Source organism: Chenopodium album, chromosome 14, assembly GCF_948465745.1.
Source record: "Chenopodium album chromosome 14, dcCheAlbu1.1, whole genome shotgun sequence".
Classification (NCBI taxonomy): Eukaryota; Viridiplantae; Streptophyta; class Magnoliopsida; order Caryophyllales; family Amaranthaceae; genus Chenopodium; species Chenopodium album.
The window spans coordinates 49,721,878-49,740,072 of NC_137847.1; the positions used below are offsets into that span (position 1 = coordinate 49,721,878).

The 18,195-nt window shown below is 34.6% G+C and overlaps 1 protein-coding gene across 4 annotated transcripts; it reads left to right on the plus strand.

Annotated features, from left to right (window-relative positions):
- The first annotated feature begins 1,494 nt into the window (after positions 1–1,494).
- Positions 1,495–15,137, plus strand: LOC145577425 (katanin p80 WD40 repeat-containing subunit B1 homolog KTN80.1-like). Of its 4 annotated transcripts, none has more exons than XM_081634853.1 (18): positions 1,495–1,668; positions 2,173–2,303; positions 5,336–5,453; positions 5,717–5,943; positions 6,045–6,147; positions 7,053–7,123; positions 7,623–7,697; positions 7,830–7,973; positions 8,102–8,285; positions 10,700–11,320; positions 11,507–11,563; positions 11,651–11,751; positions 13,212–13,337; positions 13,514–13,588; positions 13,696–13,808; positions 14,060–14,176; positions 14,309–14,377; positions 14,690–15,137. In XM_081634853.1, exons 1-18 carry the CDS (start codon positions 1,644–1,646, stop codon positions 14,754–14,756), a joined length of 2,424 nt encoding a protein of 807 aa, XP_081490979.1. In that variant the 5' UTR covers positions 1,495–1,643; the 3' UTR covers positions 14,757–15,137. The 4 variants fall into 4 exon arrangements, with proteins under 4 accessions (XP_081490979.1, XP_081490978.1, XP_081490976.1 ...); XM_081634852.1 differs by having other exon boundaries at positions 11,648–11,751; positions 14,690–15,136; XM_081634850.1 differs by having other exon boundaries at positions 11,648–11,787; positions 14,690–15,135.
- Positions 15,138–18,195: the final 3,058 nt, after the last annotated feature.

The following is an 18,195-nucleotide window of genomic DNA, read 5'->3' on the forward strand; positions in this document are numbered from 1 at the left end:
TGTAAATGTTAAAAGTTATATTATTTTGATCATACATGTGAATAATAAGTGAGTTTAATTTTCAGAAAAAATACGTGTTATTTGCATGTTATCTAGTTATTCTCTTCCTGCATAGTTTCGTTGACTCCAATTTGATGAAATTTATTTGACACATTCACACATAAAAGTTATATTATAATAGAAAATCATAGCCTTTAACAATGTCTATTAATACACAATGATATATTAGTATAAATTATGATTTAAACCTTTGTATTTGTATCTTTAAAATTTTTGTCAAGTTAAAGTGAATAAATTGTTTTATTTATATCAAATGACTCTTGACATAGTAAGCATAGATTTAGTTCTTTCTCTTACTTTTTGGAGAAATGTCAACTAATAAAGCATCATATCCTAACAACAACTTATCATCCGCACGGTTAGATCAATCTAGTGACAAAAAAAAAAAAAAAAAAAAAAAAAAAAAACCTATTTAGTTCGTCTAAAAGAAAATTTATCAATAACCCACTAGCACATGTAATTCATTAATTAATGAAGATTGATTATGTGATCAAAATAGTAATTAGACAACAAGCAAATAAACCTTCTTAATTTGCCACGTGCCAAGAGCCATCCATTAAACGTGTATATGCATAACATTAGCATTTGATTTCAATTTCAAGGTATATATACAATTAATTCATAGTTTGATCTCACATTCTTATCTGTCAGTCTGTCACCTATAATGTCATTCTCAAGAATTGAAATAGATTTTTAGATAGCCCTTCAGTGCTAGTGTCTTTAAATTTCACCCTTTTACCATTATCCATTTCATACTAAGTTTCGTGTAAAGTCATTTTTAAGGTAAGAAATGATATGAAGGATATAAAAATTGAACTCAGTCTAGTGTGATCTCCAACATGTACCTCATCACTTCCTTTAAAGAAACTTCACTTCTTATTAAAGATGAGAATATTACATTATTCTTATTTGAAGTAGACCAATATCCAACATCAAAAAGATGTAATTGAATATAAAGCCAATGGTCACCTTTTATTCCCTAGACTCCAATATACCACCAATTTTTGGCAAGAAAAATACATGTCTTATCCTTGCCAAATACTATGACTGTTGTATCTTTTTCGATCTTTCGTAAATATTCAATTTTTTTTTTTTGACGGTATATTCAAGTAGATTTAAGTTTAAAAAAAAAACATAAATAGAAACCAAAACGGGAAAACATATTTTACATGAAATAAAAATCTTTGTAATATAGTGCAATATATCCCAAAATGGTAAGAAATAGACGTAAACTAAAAAATATTTGTAAAAAATACAACCCAAAAAAATAAAAAAAAAAAACCTTGATCACACTAAAAATAAAATACTCCCAATTTCCACTAACTTACCGTATTACCGCGTCTTATATCAGTCCTTCCAAAATCCAAACAATCCCTTCTTTCTCTCTCCTCCACTTTCTCTCTCTTCTCTCTCTGAAACTTTCTTCTTCACTGCTGTTCATTCTTCGAATCCTTCAAATTATTCACTAAATTCTCAATTTCCCAAAAAACCCAGAATTATTCTGCTTTCTTATCTTGCACACAAAGTACCCTTTTCTTCTCTAACCAAAAATCTAACTCCTAAATTCTCATTTTTGGCTTTTAATGGCGAAACGTGCTTACAAGCTCCGTATCCTTAAATTCCCCCTTTGTATTTTCACTTTATTTAGTTTAAATTGCTGCTTTTCAGTTATTATCTTAAAAAAAAAATTAAAAATTAATTGGTTTTTTCTTTTATCAAATTAATTGTACTTCAATTTTTCATTTTGTTATTCATCTGATCTAAGCTGGAAATTGCTTGGAATGTTAGTTTGATTATACCATTTATTTGTTTGGTTCATGATTAATTGATTAATTTATTTATCTGTTTTTGTGTTCTTTGAAATTTAAATAATTAGTAGTAATTTTTATATTTTTTTGGCGTTTTCTGCTCTTTCCACCGACTTCCCATGTTCTGTATTTGTTTTGGGTTAATTTTTAGTTGAATTGGGATAATGGTTGGCCTTTGATTTTTTTTTTTTTTTTTTTTTTTTTTAAGTTAATATTTTGTTTTTTTTGGGTGAAACTTTGAATGAATGTGTAATTTGTTGATTAATTATTTGGAAAATTTCTTGACCAAAAATAAAATGTAAAGAGGAATTTGCGGCACACTCAGCAAATGTGAATTGTCTTAGGATTGGGAAGAAAGCATGTCGCCTTCTTCTGACGGGTGGAGATGATCACAAAGTTAACTTGTGGTCAATTGGCAAACCAACTTCTCTGATGGTACATTTCTTTTAAATCAATTACTTGTTTTTTTTTTTTTTTTTTTTTTTTTTTTTTTTTTTTTTTTGAAGAGATTATTTTATTTAAATTTTATATATGTTAATTAAGTGCATTTTAGTGGTTAGACATTGGAGTTTAATGTGAATGATGATGTTATAGTCTTATAGATGTGTCGTTTTTCCGGGTTTTGGTTGTTTGTCTACTAGGTTCAGTTCCATGGAAGATTTCTGTATTTAGTAAATGTAGTTAGGGATTAGTTGGTAGCAACTAGCTAGTAGCAAGGTTTACAGAAAGAATTCCAATTAACCTGTTTTGACTACTTTGGACTCGAGTTGGGGTTGATCACTTATTTGATTGAACCGTTCTGTTTTGCTGCTTTTGGGACTTTTGATTTAGGGTCATTATTTATTTATTTATTAAGCAAAAAAGGGAATGCTATCAAGCCTTAGGAAAATGTAGGAGTGATGAAACCTTTGCAGCGTATAAGGAGGCTAAGAGTAAGGCAAAGGCAGCTGTTCGCCAAGCAAAAGAAAAGGCATATCAGGAGGTTTATGAAAAGCTTGATTCCAAGGAGGGAGAAAGGATCATTTATAAGATGGCAAAGAGAAGACAAGAGGCAAGGAAGGATATTGGCATGGTGAAGTGTGTCAAAGATAAGAACCAAATGGTCCTAGTGCAAGAGGAGGGCATCAAGGACAGGTGGAAGGGGTACTTCGATGAATTATTTAATGGAAGTAATGGAGTTGTGATAGGAGATACCTCTATGAGTGATGAAGAAATCAACATGGAGTATGTGCGAAGGATTAGGAGAGTAGAGGTGGAGATTGCACTGAGGAAGATGAAACCTAAGAAGGCGGTTGGCCCTGATGGGGTACCGATAGAGGTGTGGAGGTGTTTGGGTAAGATTGGTATTGATTGGTTAACAAACCTTTTCAACAAGATATGGACGGCTACAAGGATCCCACAAGATTGGAGGAAGAGCACCTTGGTCCCGGTTTATAAAAACAAAGGAGACGCTCAAGATTGTTCTAACTATCGAGGAATTAAGCTTATGAGCCATACTATGAAGTTGTGGGAAAGGGTGATTGAACAAAGGTTGAGGGCATGCACAAGCATTTCAGATAACCAATTTGGTTTTATGCCTGGGAGATCTACTATGGAGGCAATCCATTTGATAAGACAAATGATGGAGTTTTATAGGGTAAAGAAGAAAGATCTTCATATGGTCTTTATTGATTTAGAGAAGGCATATGACAAGGTGCCAAGAGAGATACTTTGGTGGGCAATGTTGAAGAAAGGTATCCCACGAAGGTATGTAGACCTAGTTAAGGATATGTATCGGGATGTGTCAACAAATGTGAGGACATGCGGAGGGTTGACAAAAGATTTCCCTATTACAATCGGATTGCATCAAGGGTCTGCATTAAGCCCTTTTCTTTTTGCAACGGTTCTAGACGAATTAACTAGACCAATTCAAGATGAGGTTCCATGGTGTATGCTGTTCGCAGATGATATCGTTTTGGTGGATGAGACTAAGGATGGGGTTAATGTCAAGTTGGAGCAATGGAGGCAAAGGTTGGAATCTAGAGGGTTTAAGCTAAGTCGGAGTAAGACTGAATATTTGGTATGTCGTTTTGGCACTCAGAGGGGGACAAGCAATGAAGTGGTGAGTTTGGATGGAAAGGATTTGACCATGAGTGAATGTTTTAAGTACCTAGGGTCGATCATCCAGAAGAATGGTGACATTGATCAAGACGTGACCCACAGGATTAAGTCAGGGTGGCTTAAATGGAGAGCGGCCACGGGAGTGCTATGCGACCGCAGCATTCCCTTACAGTTGAAGGGAAAATTCTACAGGACTGCCATAAGACCAGTGTTGCTCTATGGTACAGAATGTTGGGCTTCTAAGAAAGAGCATATTAAAAAGATGGAGGTTACGGAAATGCGCATGTTAAGGTGGATGTGTGGAAACACTTTAAGAGATAGAATCAGAAATGAGGTTATTCGCAAGAAAGTAGGTGTGGCGGGCATTGTAGATAAATTAAGGGAAAATCGTCTGCGTTGGTTTGGACATGTAAGACGGAGACCCGAGGGTGCACCGGTGCGAAGAGTGGAAGAGTGGGACCATGGAGGGATTAAACGAGGAAGAGGGAGACCAAAGATGACTTGGTTGGAAGGAGTGAGGAAGGATATGAAGTGCATGGATTTACGTGAGGATGAAGTTTTGGATCGTAAGGGATGGAGGAGAAAGATTTATGTTGATGACTACACGGAATAATCAAATTTGGTTCATGTTAGCCGACCCCACTTTTGGGATTAAGGCTTTGATTGATTGATTGATTGATTGATTTATTTATTTATTTATTTTTTTTTCTGACGAATGGGTCATTAATTTTGTATATTGTAGTAATGTGCTATGATACCTTTATTTAGGTGCAAGTTAGAAGGAAGATTTATAGATAATTCTAAGTTTTGGGGTTTCCTTTTTTCTTAATCATAACGGGAAAATGAAAACTTTTTAAAGAATTAATAGGTAAATCTAGGTAAACCTAAGCTCTTAGTCTTTGATAATTCAGCTTACCCTCTAGGAAGCTCTGATACTCATATACGTAGGTAAATATAATGCGTATTTACAATAATACCCTTGGTATCCTACTATCCTCTATTAAATGCACTTGTAGATTGCGATCTTGTTGCTTGTTTAAGCAAGAATGGATGGATTTTTTTTCTTTTATAACGAATTAGATATTATAAAATCACCATTGAACTCAATGTAGTGATATCGAGTAATGCTTGGATTTCATAGCAGCAACAGTTTGATCGAGATATGTTATATTGAGGAACGAGGAGTGTACAATTGCCTCTTTTGTTATGAAGGGTGATGTATTTATTCATGATGCTGAAGGGTGATGTATTTATTCATGATGCTGAAGGGTGATGTTGTTCATTTCCTGCTGATTGCAACACTGCTTTATGATGTTTGAGGTGTTATGTTAGAATTTATTCTTAGCTATTGCTCTTGGGTTTTGCAGAGCCTATGTGGTCATACCACTCCAGTAGAAAGCTTGTCCTTCGATTCAACAGAAGTGTTGGTGCTTGGTGGAGCTTCTTCTGGTACAGTGAAGTTATGGGATCTAGAAGAGGCGAAGAGTGAGTTTGTCAATGTCTCACCTCCTGTCTTAAATTTTTGGACAATGTAGCACTTGGTAGTGTAAAGTTAATGCTTTGATGATATATCAAATCTAGGATGATAATTACTTTATTGATATGAAGTATAGTTATTTACACCTTTTCTGGTCATTTGTGTATTTACTGCATTATATAGCTCTACGTTCTGGTTTATCGGAGAATTTTTTTTAATAATTATTTTTAAATGTACATCTTTATTTTAACACTGCTTTTTCGAAGTGTAGTGGTTCGAACTCTTACTGGTCATAGATCCAATTGCACTTCTGTTGAATTCCACCCTTTTGGAGAATTTTTTGCATCTGGTTCAGCAGACACCGACCTAAAGATCTGGGATATAAGAAAGAAAGGATGTATTCACACATATAAGGGCCACAATCTCGGGATCAATGCTATAAAGTTCACACCTGATGGTCGATGGGTTGTTTCTGGTGGATCCGATAATGTTGTAAAGGTAAGATGAGAACATAATATAAGCACTTGGCATCTTGATAGCTTAGGTATTTGCAGAATCTTGATGGCTTTCCTTAAGTAGAACATATCTTTTCTGCACAGGTCTGGGATTTGACTGCTGGAAAGTTGTTGCATGATTTCAAGTTTCATGATGGTTCCATCACATCCTTAGACTTCCACCCACTTGAGTTTCTTCTTGCCACAGGTACTTGTCCATTTGGTTAGAACTGATCGCTTATAAAGTTTCATGTCACATTCTCTCTACATTTATTACTCTATTTCGCTTAGTGACCATTTCCCAAGGTGGCAATTAATATTAAGATTGATACTTATCTTTGTGATAGTGTAGATAGAATTTGCCTTAACTGTCGAACAACTTAATCTTTTTGAAGTTTCATTATAGCTCCTGTTTAAAAAGCTTATGTCAGTTGAGCACAAGTCAAAAGGAGAGCCCATGCATTTTTCCTTTTTCAGATTTCAGAGTCAAGTGCATTTTCATGTGGGAGGCTTGCTGGAGGATATCTTTCCGCCACAGGATCCTTGCATCTCGGTTAAGTGTTTCAATAAATGTGTATATACATATTTGTGATAAGCTCGAACTCAACTGAGATTTTCTATTGATTTTGAAGACTCCAACTAGTCCATTTTTGAAGTCTTTAGTTTTATGCTATTTAGTTATTTACACTTTTACCCATATTAAAGTGTATCTTCAACAATAGCTTCCCATTTACCAGAGCAGCCACCACTCACATATATGCTGATGCTGTCCTTACTTTTCAGCAATATAATATGTCGGGTTCACAAAAAGTGCTGCCTTTGTTTCTTTCCTTGGTTTGAGGCCCCATTTCTTTCTCATGAATTTAGCATTATCAGTCTAGTCATGAAGTGCTTGCTGTTACATCATCATTTATCACAAATGTCCATTATAGCATGGATCCTTCTTCAAGGTCTAATCTCCTTTTGTTTTTGCTCTTCTTTGCCTGAACCTATACTTGAGCACCTCTCAGACCTTATGCCCTTAGAGTTAGTGCTAATGTAATGGTGCTAAGCTGTTCCCTTTCAGTGTCTGATGTTATTTTCTGTACTCTAATTATGTATAGCATTTTTCAGGTTCAGCGGATAGAACTGTCAAATTCTGGGATTTGGAAACTTTTGAAATGATTGGATCTGCCAGGGCTGAGGTAATAAATTTTCTTATTGACTTGAAATATCGTTGTCATACCACTGTTGAATTCTAGGCTATGGTTTGTGGTAAGTGCAAGTGCAAGACAGATTCTGGTGGAGGCATTCGTAGCTATTAATGAATTTCTTCCTCTTGGCTGAGCCACAATTTTTTGTTGGAGGCATTATTCTCAGTTTACCCCAAAATGAAAAAATTTAAATTTATAACTGATCATCATCAAGTCCATTTCTTTGTCTCATAGCCACCCTTTACCAATTTTTATTAGTACTTTGAGTGGTTATGAGAAGTTGAAATAAGATTTTCAGGGTGGGTTAATTATAGTTTCTTCACTTAGGATGGCTACTTGGCTAGTCATCATAATTCATAATATTTGTGAAAAAATAGGTGTCATCATACCCCATTATATGCTGCCTGAGGACCTTATGTCTTTATACATCTCATGATGCTCAATTCAAAATTTTGCCTCAAAGCTTCAATTGTAATTTTGTATCATCCAGGCTGCAGGAGTGCGTGCTTTAACCTTTCATCCTGATGGGAGGACTCTCTTTTCTGGATATGACAATAACCTGAAGGTCAGAAAACTAACAAAATTCTTTTGTTTATGTGTGTGGGTTTTTTTTTTTTGTTTTCTTCTTCTTATTTTTTATTTATCTATTTGAGTAAAATACAATTATATACTATTATACTCATGTATACTTCAATAGGTTTATTCATGGGAGCCTGTAATCTGTCATGATTCTGTTGATATGGGATGGTCGACACTTGGTGATCTCTGTATTCATGAAGGAAAGGTCATAGGTTGCTCTTACTATCGGAACTCCGTTGGTGTTTGGGTGGCTGATCTCTCAGTACGTGATCTACTGTTATCTTTGTTTAAGCTACTTAACACTATAGCATGCATGTATCAACAGTGTCACACACTCGTACCTTAATTTTTAAAGAGCAACTTTAACCTTCTTTTATTTAATGCTTGAAGCGTGTTCAGCCATATGGGATTGCTGATTCTGGTGCACCTCATGAGAGAAATCCTGTTGAGTTTAAGGCTGATATGCGAGAAAGTCAGTCTCCCGAAGTAATGTCAGCTGTTGGGTCCTCTTTCAGCTCTCGTTCCACGTCCCCAGATATTGACGCTAAAGATATTAAGAATATATATGTGGACTGTAAGTCATATTGTCTTTAAAGATTATTGAAGCTGGAAATATTTTGTGGTTCATCTAGTTACCATCACTTCTTTTCTGGCCAGTATATGACTGCAATTTTTTGCATTTACGACTCCTTGTCACTTGGAAGCTCTAGCTTAAAGATGATATTTTTGTTTTTCAAACGATAATGATGTTGAAGCCCTTTCTGAAAATTAACAACAATACTTGAGTATCATTGCTATGTTTTGGAATTTTGACTTTTCTTTGTATGTCCTTTTTTTCTGCAAATTAGGATATCTAAATTGGAAAAGTTAGATGTTCATTACATTTAAGTAATGAGTGGGAATCGCTATTAGAATTAACGAAATTTGCTTGTGGGTATGTTCAGACTTCAGCAGTCAGCACTAGTTTATGGAGTAGCATTTAATGTTTTGATTTGACTAGGTCAAAGCACTACCAAATATCAGTGTTCGGTGCTGTAGTGGTGAGCGCTAGCCTTTAAAGCTTGGGATATTGTTTTGCAAAAGCTACCAAAATTAGCTTTAATAGTAGTGTTTGTGCAAAAGTGGCCAAAATTAGCTTTTCTCAAAGTAGTGTTCTCCAAAGGCTACCGTTTAGGTGTTATTTAGCTATCTAGTGTAGTGTTTTGCAAAAAGCTACCAAAATTAGCTGGTAGGGCAATCTTGTGTTTATCACTTTATCTATTTATTTCTATTTATTTATTACTTTAACGGTAGGGTTAGGGCAGTGCAAGTACTTTAAGAAAATAACTACTTTTAACTTTGACAAGTAGCTGAATTAGTAAAAGAACTATCAATCACAATAACTTAAGGACTTTACTGAATTTGGAGTTTGGTGGGGGGAGCAGAGGTTTCTATTTTGTTTAGTCATCAACAAAGGTTTTGTCTTCCTTTAGTTGTGTATGTGAAACTAAAAATGCTAAGTGCTAAGGCTTTCTTCTCCTTTGAATTCCTTCACCTTATTTGAACATTTTAGTTTGAATGTTATTTTAAAAGGTGAAATGAACAAAGCCTTGGATCCCACAGCTTCTAGCTAAGGGTGGGAGTGTGAGCTAGGAATGGTTGGGCTCAAGGTACACATGCATGGGAGTTGGATTGTGCCTGCCAGGGTTATGGCAAAATATGGTGGTTGGAAATTGGAAGATCCCTCAAGCTTGGCACAAGGCATAGCCTGGGCCTTTGTTAACATAAATGTTTACTGATAACTTGAATTCAATCTAACAGACTCTGTTTCATTTACCTGTAACTTACTTCCTATAATACTAGGAAAAAAGAAAACTGCTGGCTGCAGCGATGTTGCTTAGTTCAAATGATTAGGCCATTAGGGTATTTTTTAATAATAATTTTTAGAAAACCCAACAGCATGTATATCACATGGGGCAACACAATAATCTAGCCTGCTAGACATGTGGGGTAGGCTATGCTTGGGCCAAGGTTTGGTATATTTTGAAATTTCCTTTCTGATATATATATATATATTTTTTTTGATGTTTCAAACCCCTGGATAAACATATGTCAGCCTGCATCTTGATTGTTGTGTATAGATTTCGGAGTATCATATGTTCCATATTCTCTCAGATGTTAGCCTCATACTACCTCTGTTTTTATTTAGTTGACACCATTCTATTATCACGCTTGCCAACGCACTATTTTAACAATTAATATCTCTAATCTCGACATTGTAAAATTATAAAAAGTGGATATTAATAAAATATACATGGAGTTGATTTAAACAAGATCCCACTTGACTATGTTTTATTGTAGCTATAAATCACAAAAGCTAGTCAAAGTGTAGTTAATGAATAGTGTATAAGTCAAACGGTGTCAACTAAAAAAAAAACAGAGGAAGTATTACTTTGGGACTTACTTCATCACGTGATGGTCTCACGAGGGTTTTTCTTATTCATTTGGTTGGAATTAGCAACATTACAATCCTCTATCGAGTATTATGCCACTGTCCAAGTATAGACTAAGCAAGATGTGAGATAGGGTGGATGCTAATTAGAGAAATCTAACCTGAGGATTATAGTGTTATCCAATCCACCCTAAAGTTCTAAACAATAGTAGATTGATACCAATGACCATTCTGATCTTGGTTCACATGCCAATATGTGGATTTCCTTGCAACTAGGATTGCTTGGAATAAAAGGTAATCAAATTCATTTTATTGGTATCACTTGTATGTGAGTCTATGGTTTATACTATGCTATGACAAAATGGCATGGTGCTGATGTCTTTAATATGCACCCTTTGCTTTTTGGGGATACTAGGAGTATAGTCAAGCTTATTGACCCATATTACATGCCTTTCGTTCATTTTTTTTCTGTACGCCTAATCTTCCAACAATTAATTAGCAATTTGTAATGCAAGTTTCTTGTGTAAGTGACTGTCTATGTATCCTTGTAACTGCAGATGAGAAGCCAGTCAGTTCTCGCAAAACACGCTTACGTAATACATCAAAAGCCATGTCGTCTGACGTGAAGGAATCCACCAAGTTATTATCTAAAAAGCAAAGTACACCTAGTGCCACATCAGGAAAATCTAATGTTCAAGCTGGTGGTAGATCTTTTGTTGCCCCAACCTTTGTTCCTAGAGACAGTTCAGGTGGAAAAAGTTTTTCCTATTCTAGAAGAGAGTCAATTACACCTGCAAAGCCTGGTAGTGGGGGGTCAATTAAGGCTCTACACATAAGAAAGTCATCCAGGAGCAAATTTGATGTTGATGCTGGAGATCCAAATTTTCTAGATAGGCATGTTCTGGACATGGGTGCTAGAGACAGCTCTGGTGGAAGAAGTTTTGCCAATTCTAGAAGAGAGTCAACGACACCTGCAAAGCCTGGACAGGCTACACACATAAAGAAGTCATCCAGTAGCAAATATGATATTGATAATGCAGATCCAACTTATCTTGATAGGCCCGTACTGGGAGTGGGAGCTAGGGATTTGCATGAAGACAGAAATCCCACTCCTGAAAATTTTGAAGAGCAGTTTGAAGAAAATCCATCTACTCCAATAGATACTAACCTGCAGAGTGGTAAGATCTCATCTCTTTCCATAAAGATGGATGTTATTTGTACGTGCGTGCGTGTTTTGACAGCCAGCAGACCTATATTGTTTGGCCATTTGCAGTTGTCTTTGTAAAAGCACTTTAGATGCTTCCTGGTTCACTTCTTTTATTTTCTTGCTTATTCTCAGTAATTTTCTCTTGTTTTGTTCACAGTATCTGGTGATTCATTTGACCATAAAAAGATGCAAAATATAAAAGTTGCAGATGGAGGTGAGAAATCTTATCCTGGAAGTTGCGAATTGCAAACGACTTTTAATTATGGGAAACCTAACTTAAGTCTTTGTTCTCATTTAGCAGTGACAGTTTCTCTTGGAAGGACACGTTCTCTTGTTGAGAAATTCGAAAAAAGGGGAAAATATTGCGGTGGTGAAGATCAAACGATCAGTGTATCCCCTGAGGTCATTTCTGATAGGATGAACAGCTCTGCCATGCTAGTATGTTTATACTCTCCATGTGATGAAATTTCTGAGAAGTTACTTTTCATATTCTTTTAAGTAAACCTCTCCCAACTCATGGAAACAGCTTATAATCCTTATTTGCCACTGAAACAAAAGACCGTCCTCAAACAGAAAGCAATTTTTCTTAATGGTCTTTGAACTAAGATAATTTTGATAACTGCTGTTTAGTGCTTCCCGATTTTCTTACAAATAGAATAATAATCCTGTTATACGTGTATTGTGCTCGCTTGTCCTTGAATTTATTGTCAATGGGACCAGTCAAGTTTTTGGATGACTCAAATACTGAAATGCCTTCTAAGATTTCTAAGGCTGCTTATTGCTTGTGCTGAGTTATATATAGTACTTGTATTTTTTTTTTCTTCCTTTTTTTCATCAAATTTGTTACTATATTTGAGGCTAGATAGTTCAATAGAAGTAGCACTACCTCATTTCACTTGATTATTATTTTTTTTTTTTTTATTTTTTTTTTTTTAAATATGAGTCATAATATATTGATTGACCTATTCAAATGCCTTTAGTCACCTTATGTGATATACACTATTGTACTAAAATGCGCTGAAAATAGTCAACTTTAGCACTCCTTAGGCTCTCTATGGTTCATCTAATTTTGTATGGATTTATTTTATCTTATCTGTACTTATTTTATTACTATATGAACTAAGGCTTTGTTCTCTTCACCTTAAAAAAAAAATAATATTTAGTAAAATTAAGTTTAGTTTAGTAAAAATAATTTCTATTCAGTAAAAATAAATTTAAATTAGTAACTGTATAGAAGAAATATTATAGAGAGTCTATAAAAATACTTTCACTTTATTTAGTAAAAATAATTTATGTTTAGCACAAATAATTTCAATTCATTAATAATAATTTTAGTTTAGCAAAAATAAGTTTAAGAGAATAGGGCCCAAGTTTTTTTGTCAGAACTTTTTTTCATCTTAACTTAATTTATTTTTTCTCAACTTATTTTATTTTGTTTGAACTTGTTTTCTTTGAATTTCTGAACTTATTTTCTTTTCTGCATTTATTTTGTTTGAATCTCAATTGATTTTATTTGATATTAGTGTTTCTGAACCTATTTGATCTGAGCTTATCTAAATTTATTATTATTTTTGAAATAAGATATTTTGAGATTTATTTATTTATTTATTTGGGTGTCAACTAAGACAGCCATGTGAAATGGTATAAAATTTAGGTTTGTTTTAAGCTTATGGCTGGGAGGATTATGTAGAAATCAATGCATAGTTGTGGTCTGTGAGAACTAGAATTTCCTTAACTGCGACCTTGTATTGAAATATGATTTGCAAATTTTGGGTATAGTTGAAACTTCATTGTTTAGTTATAGTTTATCTGGAATCCTGGATCTTATATTTTATTACTTTGCTTGGTTATCACTTTATCAGAAAGAAGAACCGCAAGTTTCTGGTAGAGAATCAGCCTCAGAAAGTGATGCATATTTTATTGAAGATCTTATGCAGAATCATGATGCTCTTCTGAATGGTCTTCGTTCTCGCCTCAAAAAGTTACAGGTAATTTTCTGGCTGTGTTATATGAAGTATTATCTCAATAGGCAGCTTGGCATAAAGAAACGATTCTCCAATTGACATCATAACTGTGATTTGGTCTTAGTTTACATAATTTTCATAAAAATCTGGATATGATTTTTTCAAAACCATAATATTTTTTTAATTCTATTGATATTCAGATGGTGCGGCATTTGTGGGAACGAAATGACATAAAAGGTGCCATTACATCATTGAAGAAGTTACCTGATCATTCCGTGAGTACTTTTATCTTTTAATCTTTGTTTGAGCTTGATATTTGAACTTGCTTATACTCCTATGGTGAAATAATCTCAAATTGCATATTTTCCTCTTTGTGGCTCAGGTCCAGGCTGATGTGATTAGTGTTTTCATGGAGAAAATGGAAATTGTTACCATGGACTTGTTCTCCTGTATGCTACCTATATTGGTGGGTCTCCTGGACAGCAAGTTGGAAAGGTAATTAAACATACTTTCTGGCTTGTGCATGTCAAAGTAATTTAGTAAAATTTTAAGTGTATGGAGGGTCAGTAAGAGAAATTGAGTTTGCAGTTCTTTGGGAGGCTTAAGAGTGAACTTGGACTCCTACATCAATAGCTGGCAGTGTATGAGAGCGTAGTTCATTTACTCTTCTTAGCTAGTTGCTTAAACCTGGGTAAGGGGCATAAGGTTGATCTTTCAATTCGTGATTTCATTTCCATATTTTACAGGCATGCAAAAATGTCTTTGGAATTGTTGCTCAAACTTGTTGCCTTTTTGGGACCTACAATTCGCTCAACCATCTCAGCACCTCCTTCTGTGGGTGTTGATCTTCATCAAGAAGAAAGGTATACTCTCCAACTCCTAATTTGCTTTCCCTTTCTTTTTTAAAAGGGAGGCTGGCTAGGAATAGGCCATCACTCTTATCAGTATAGCTATTTCATGCATATTGAATATCACTTGTTCTTCAAAATCAACAGGATTGCGTGCTGCAAACAGTGTTTTGTCCAGCTGCAGCAGATACAAGGACTTCTTCCTGCACTGTCCAGGTAACTTGCATTCTAGGGCTATGTTTTGAAAAGGATCAATGCTGCCTAAATACTGAGCTATCTTTGCTGTTTTGTCATTTATTGTTATTATTGCTTGTGCTAAATAAATCGGAAGATTTTTTTGTTGCATTTATACTACATTTCCCATGACCTTAAACGGATAATTGAAAGCCCAAATTATTTCATCCTTTTTTTGTGGCTACTTGACCACAGCTAAGGTAGCCGCAAAAAAATCTATTTTGATTCTTGAGACAACTATATTTGTGCGCTCATTTAAAAGATGGATCTTAAGTCAACTGTTTCTGTATGCAGGAAGAGTGAATCACTTGCCAGATCAGCTTTGGAATTGAATTTAGTTCTTCAAGATCACAGCATATAATTCATGCGATGACTTTTTTGGAACAGTGAGGAAGGATTTTGTTTCCTTGTCGCGATGAGCCATAGATTTTGACGAATTCTAAACTCTAAGTGCTGATTTTCGCTTTTCTTCCTTCGCCTGTTAATATCTCTGGGTGGCCAATCATCAAGAATCAGTGCCATAAATAATCCATTAGTTGTACCCTTGTATCATTCTCAGTCCATCAAAAGGATGTGCAAGCTTTTCATTCAATGCCATTCTTTTCTAGATGGGCGCTGCCCCTGTAGCTCTAGCTGCTAATCATTGTCATGTAACTATCTGTGCATCTGATGTATGTGTCCTATACTTCATATTCAATGAAAAAAACGCCCAGGTTATTCATGCTGGGCCATTCTTAAGATTTGTGAGATTCCTACATACAAATTCCGAGAACACCAATACGTACAGCCGTACATACAGAAGAAAGCATGTGTTTCATATAGTTTTACTTCTTGGATACTGGTTGGATGGACTTGTCATATTTATCAGTTCTCTTAAAAATATTTCACTGTGTTTCAGAAGATAGCACATACTACAACTAGTACAATATTTGTTGCACAGATTGATATAGTGACTGTGGACATACTTTAATTTCCTTAATTACTTTATACACTAGTTAGGGGCCATAATAGCCACTAAATTAGTGGTATGGTTCAGTGGGACAATGCCATATGCTTATAAATCCTTTGTTTTTATGTTGGTCCAAATTTATTGAGATTAAGGAGGGTAGAGTAGTTTTCAACTGTGACCCACTCAGCTATTTAGTTTTAGAGGTAAGCATTTTGCACAAAGTGCAAATGTGCAATAGTAGTCACTAGTCGGTAGGTCCATGTTTTTGGGTGATGGAATGTCTTTCTTGGTGAGAAAGAGAGTTGAGATGTTTTCCTCTATACAATTACAAGGATTTCCAAGGTTTAGTAATATCAACTAAAACATTATGGAGTATTTGTTGCTGGGTTAATCTTTCCTACTTATGGATAAGGCGTGTAACAGGAGGGCATTGGCTTCTCATGACTCCGTGGAAGGCGGAAGGAGGGATGGAGGGATTGTTACGCGGGTATATCTAGAGATATTGAGGGGTTTTTCTTAAACAAACACGAAATAGAAAACACTAATGGCTGCCTTTGGATTGAATTTGGTCTAATTGCCTTTCTTGAATATTGCTTACACTTCACTATGATAAAGATCAAGCCTCATCAACATCACTTGAGAAGTTTAGTTTTTATTCCTTATCCCTTTAAGAATTTGGATGGGTCCATCAATTTGTAAATAATTTTTTGCCTTCATTTCTATGGACATTATTTACATGTTTGAATGATTATTCTTATGTTTCAACCCTAAAAACCGACCGATTAGCCTACATATTTTTACGTGCACTCCAAATTAATACTGTTTTTCTCTTCTCTAGGATTCTTATTTATACATATTCTCAATAAAAATGCCTAATTTTAAAAGCCAAATTGAGAATAGATACAACTCAACAATAATAACTAAAAAGTAAAAAACCTTAACAAAGGTACCAAGACCATCTAGAAAAGGTGGTTTCTTTAGTACCAGGATATGAATGTAGGCAATTTGCCAACTTTATAGTGGTGCTAATTACTTGAAAGACTAATACCAGAATAACTAGCAACAAAACTTTTTGGTGATCAACTTGTCTGGTTATAAGAAATGACAACTCTTTTCTTGTTATAAAACAAAAATAAACAATTTAAACACTTTGTTTTTGACTGAATTATTTATTCAAATCAAAATTAAGTCTAAATGAGATTGTAGGCTTTGTAGCTTACATTGCAATAACAATTTGCTGCTAGAATTGTGAATGAAATTCCAAATGCAAAATAATCTTATTATCTAGGCAGCTCTTCGATAAATACGGGAACTCTTGTACAAAACTTATTTACAATTTAGGATCGATTTTGCCCAGACAAGTCATTATGTTTGTAAATCTTATTGTTTCTAGATTTCACATCAAATTAGATTTAGACATTAAAAACCATTGATTTCTTTCCTTTATTGTGTTTATCTCACTTTAAAGATAAAATCTGATTTGATATGATGAGATACAATCATATTATTTCTTAGATAACTTAAGAGTGTCGAATTAATAAGTTGAGCTGAACATAGCCTTAGTTACCGATTCAACCAATAAATATAACTTGAGATTATGTGTTTTTTCTAAGGCATTAAACCAACGTCCACAAATGACACAATGATTTCCTTTTAATCTTTTATGCTTTAAAATGGGTCATTGATAAAGTCAAAAACAAAGTATCATATTTTAATTATTTGATTGACTCTAAAATTGGTTAACATAATAGGTTAATTTCTAATTAACACATGATTATAGTATTTAACTACTTTTATACATAGAAAAATGAATGCTTGTAATAATCTTTGATTTTTTTTCGTGTATCAAGTTTTTTGTTTTTTTTTCATGAATTTTAATATTTTTTTTAAAAGATAAAAAAATTAAAACTAGTACTTTGCGTATTATGCTAAAATAGTAAGACAAAATAGTGACAAAAAAAATAAAGAAGTTAATATTACAGTCATTAAAAAAACACAAATTTTTAAAAAAAGCCGGTGTTCAGTAAATTAGTGAATGGCGGAAGTTGGGACAACCAACAACTGCCAAACCACCACTCCTGTCGCCACTCCCTTAGCTTCTCCTAAGAATCCGGCGTCCCCCTCCGATTTCGACCTTGCTAACCATCCCAATCCCCTGATTCCTGCGCTTCTGACCTCCCCCCATCCCCCGATTTGTCGAGTTTGAAGTCCGGAATTACAACAACTCCGAATACCTCGACCCCAATTGCATATATACCTTATTGTGGGTTTTTATCATTTCGCCTCATCTACTTTGATGGTGGCAAACATGGCAGCGGCGGAGGTGGTGATGACTATGGCGGCAGAGGTGACGATGACGACAACTATGAAGGGAAAAATATGAGGGCTTGCAGTTGGTAACGGAGAGGGAGAAGGGGGTTGAGGTTTTGATGGAGGAGAGAGAATTTGAAGGTTTGTTAATGGTGGAAATGTTTAGTTTTGAGGAGAGATAAAGATACGGGATGAAAGTAGAGCCATTGGGGTAACCTTTGTATTTTGTGTTTATTTTTTTTATTTTAATACTCTGTTTTTGTGAAAAAAAGGGTCACTTTTGTGAAGAAAAAGGGTCACTTTTGTGGAAAAAAAGGGTCATTTTTGTAAAAAAGGGGTAACTTTTGTGAAAATATGAATCACTTTTATAATAAAAAGGGTCACTTTTGTAAAGAAAAAGGGTCACTTTTATAAAGAAAAAGGGTCACTTTTTCGTAAAAATGTTCGATGTACAATAAAATTACTGTAAACCGGGGGCATGCAAAAGGAGTTGTTAAAAAAATACGGAGTAATAAATTCCACTCTTTCTCTCTCCATTTAT

Coding starts and splice junctions, on each gene's coding strand:
- LOC145577425 (XM_081634850.1), top strand. CDS start 1,644: ATGGCGAAACGTGCTTACAAGCTCC. Junction 1,669..2,172: donor GAAACGTGCTTACAAGCTCC/GTATCCTTAAAT, acceptor TAAAATGTAAAG/AGGAATTTGCGGCACACTCA. Junction 7,698..7,829: donor GATATGACAATAACCTGAAG/GTCAGAAAACTA, acceptor ATACTTCAATAG/GTTTATTCATGGGAGCCTGT.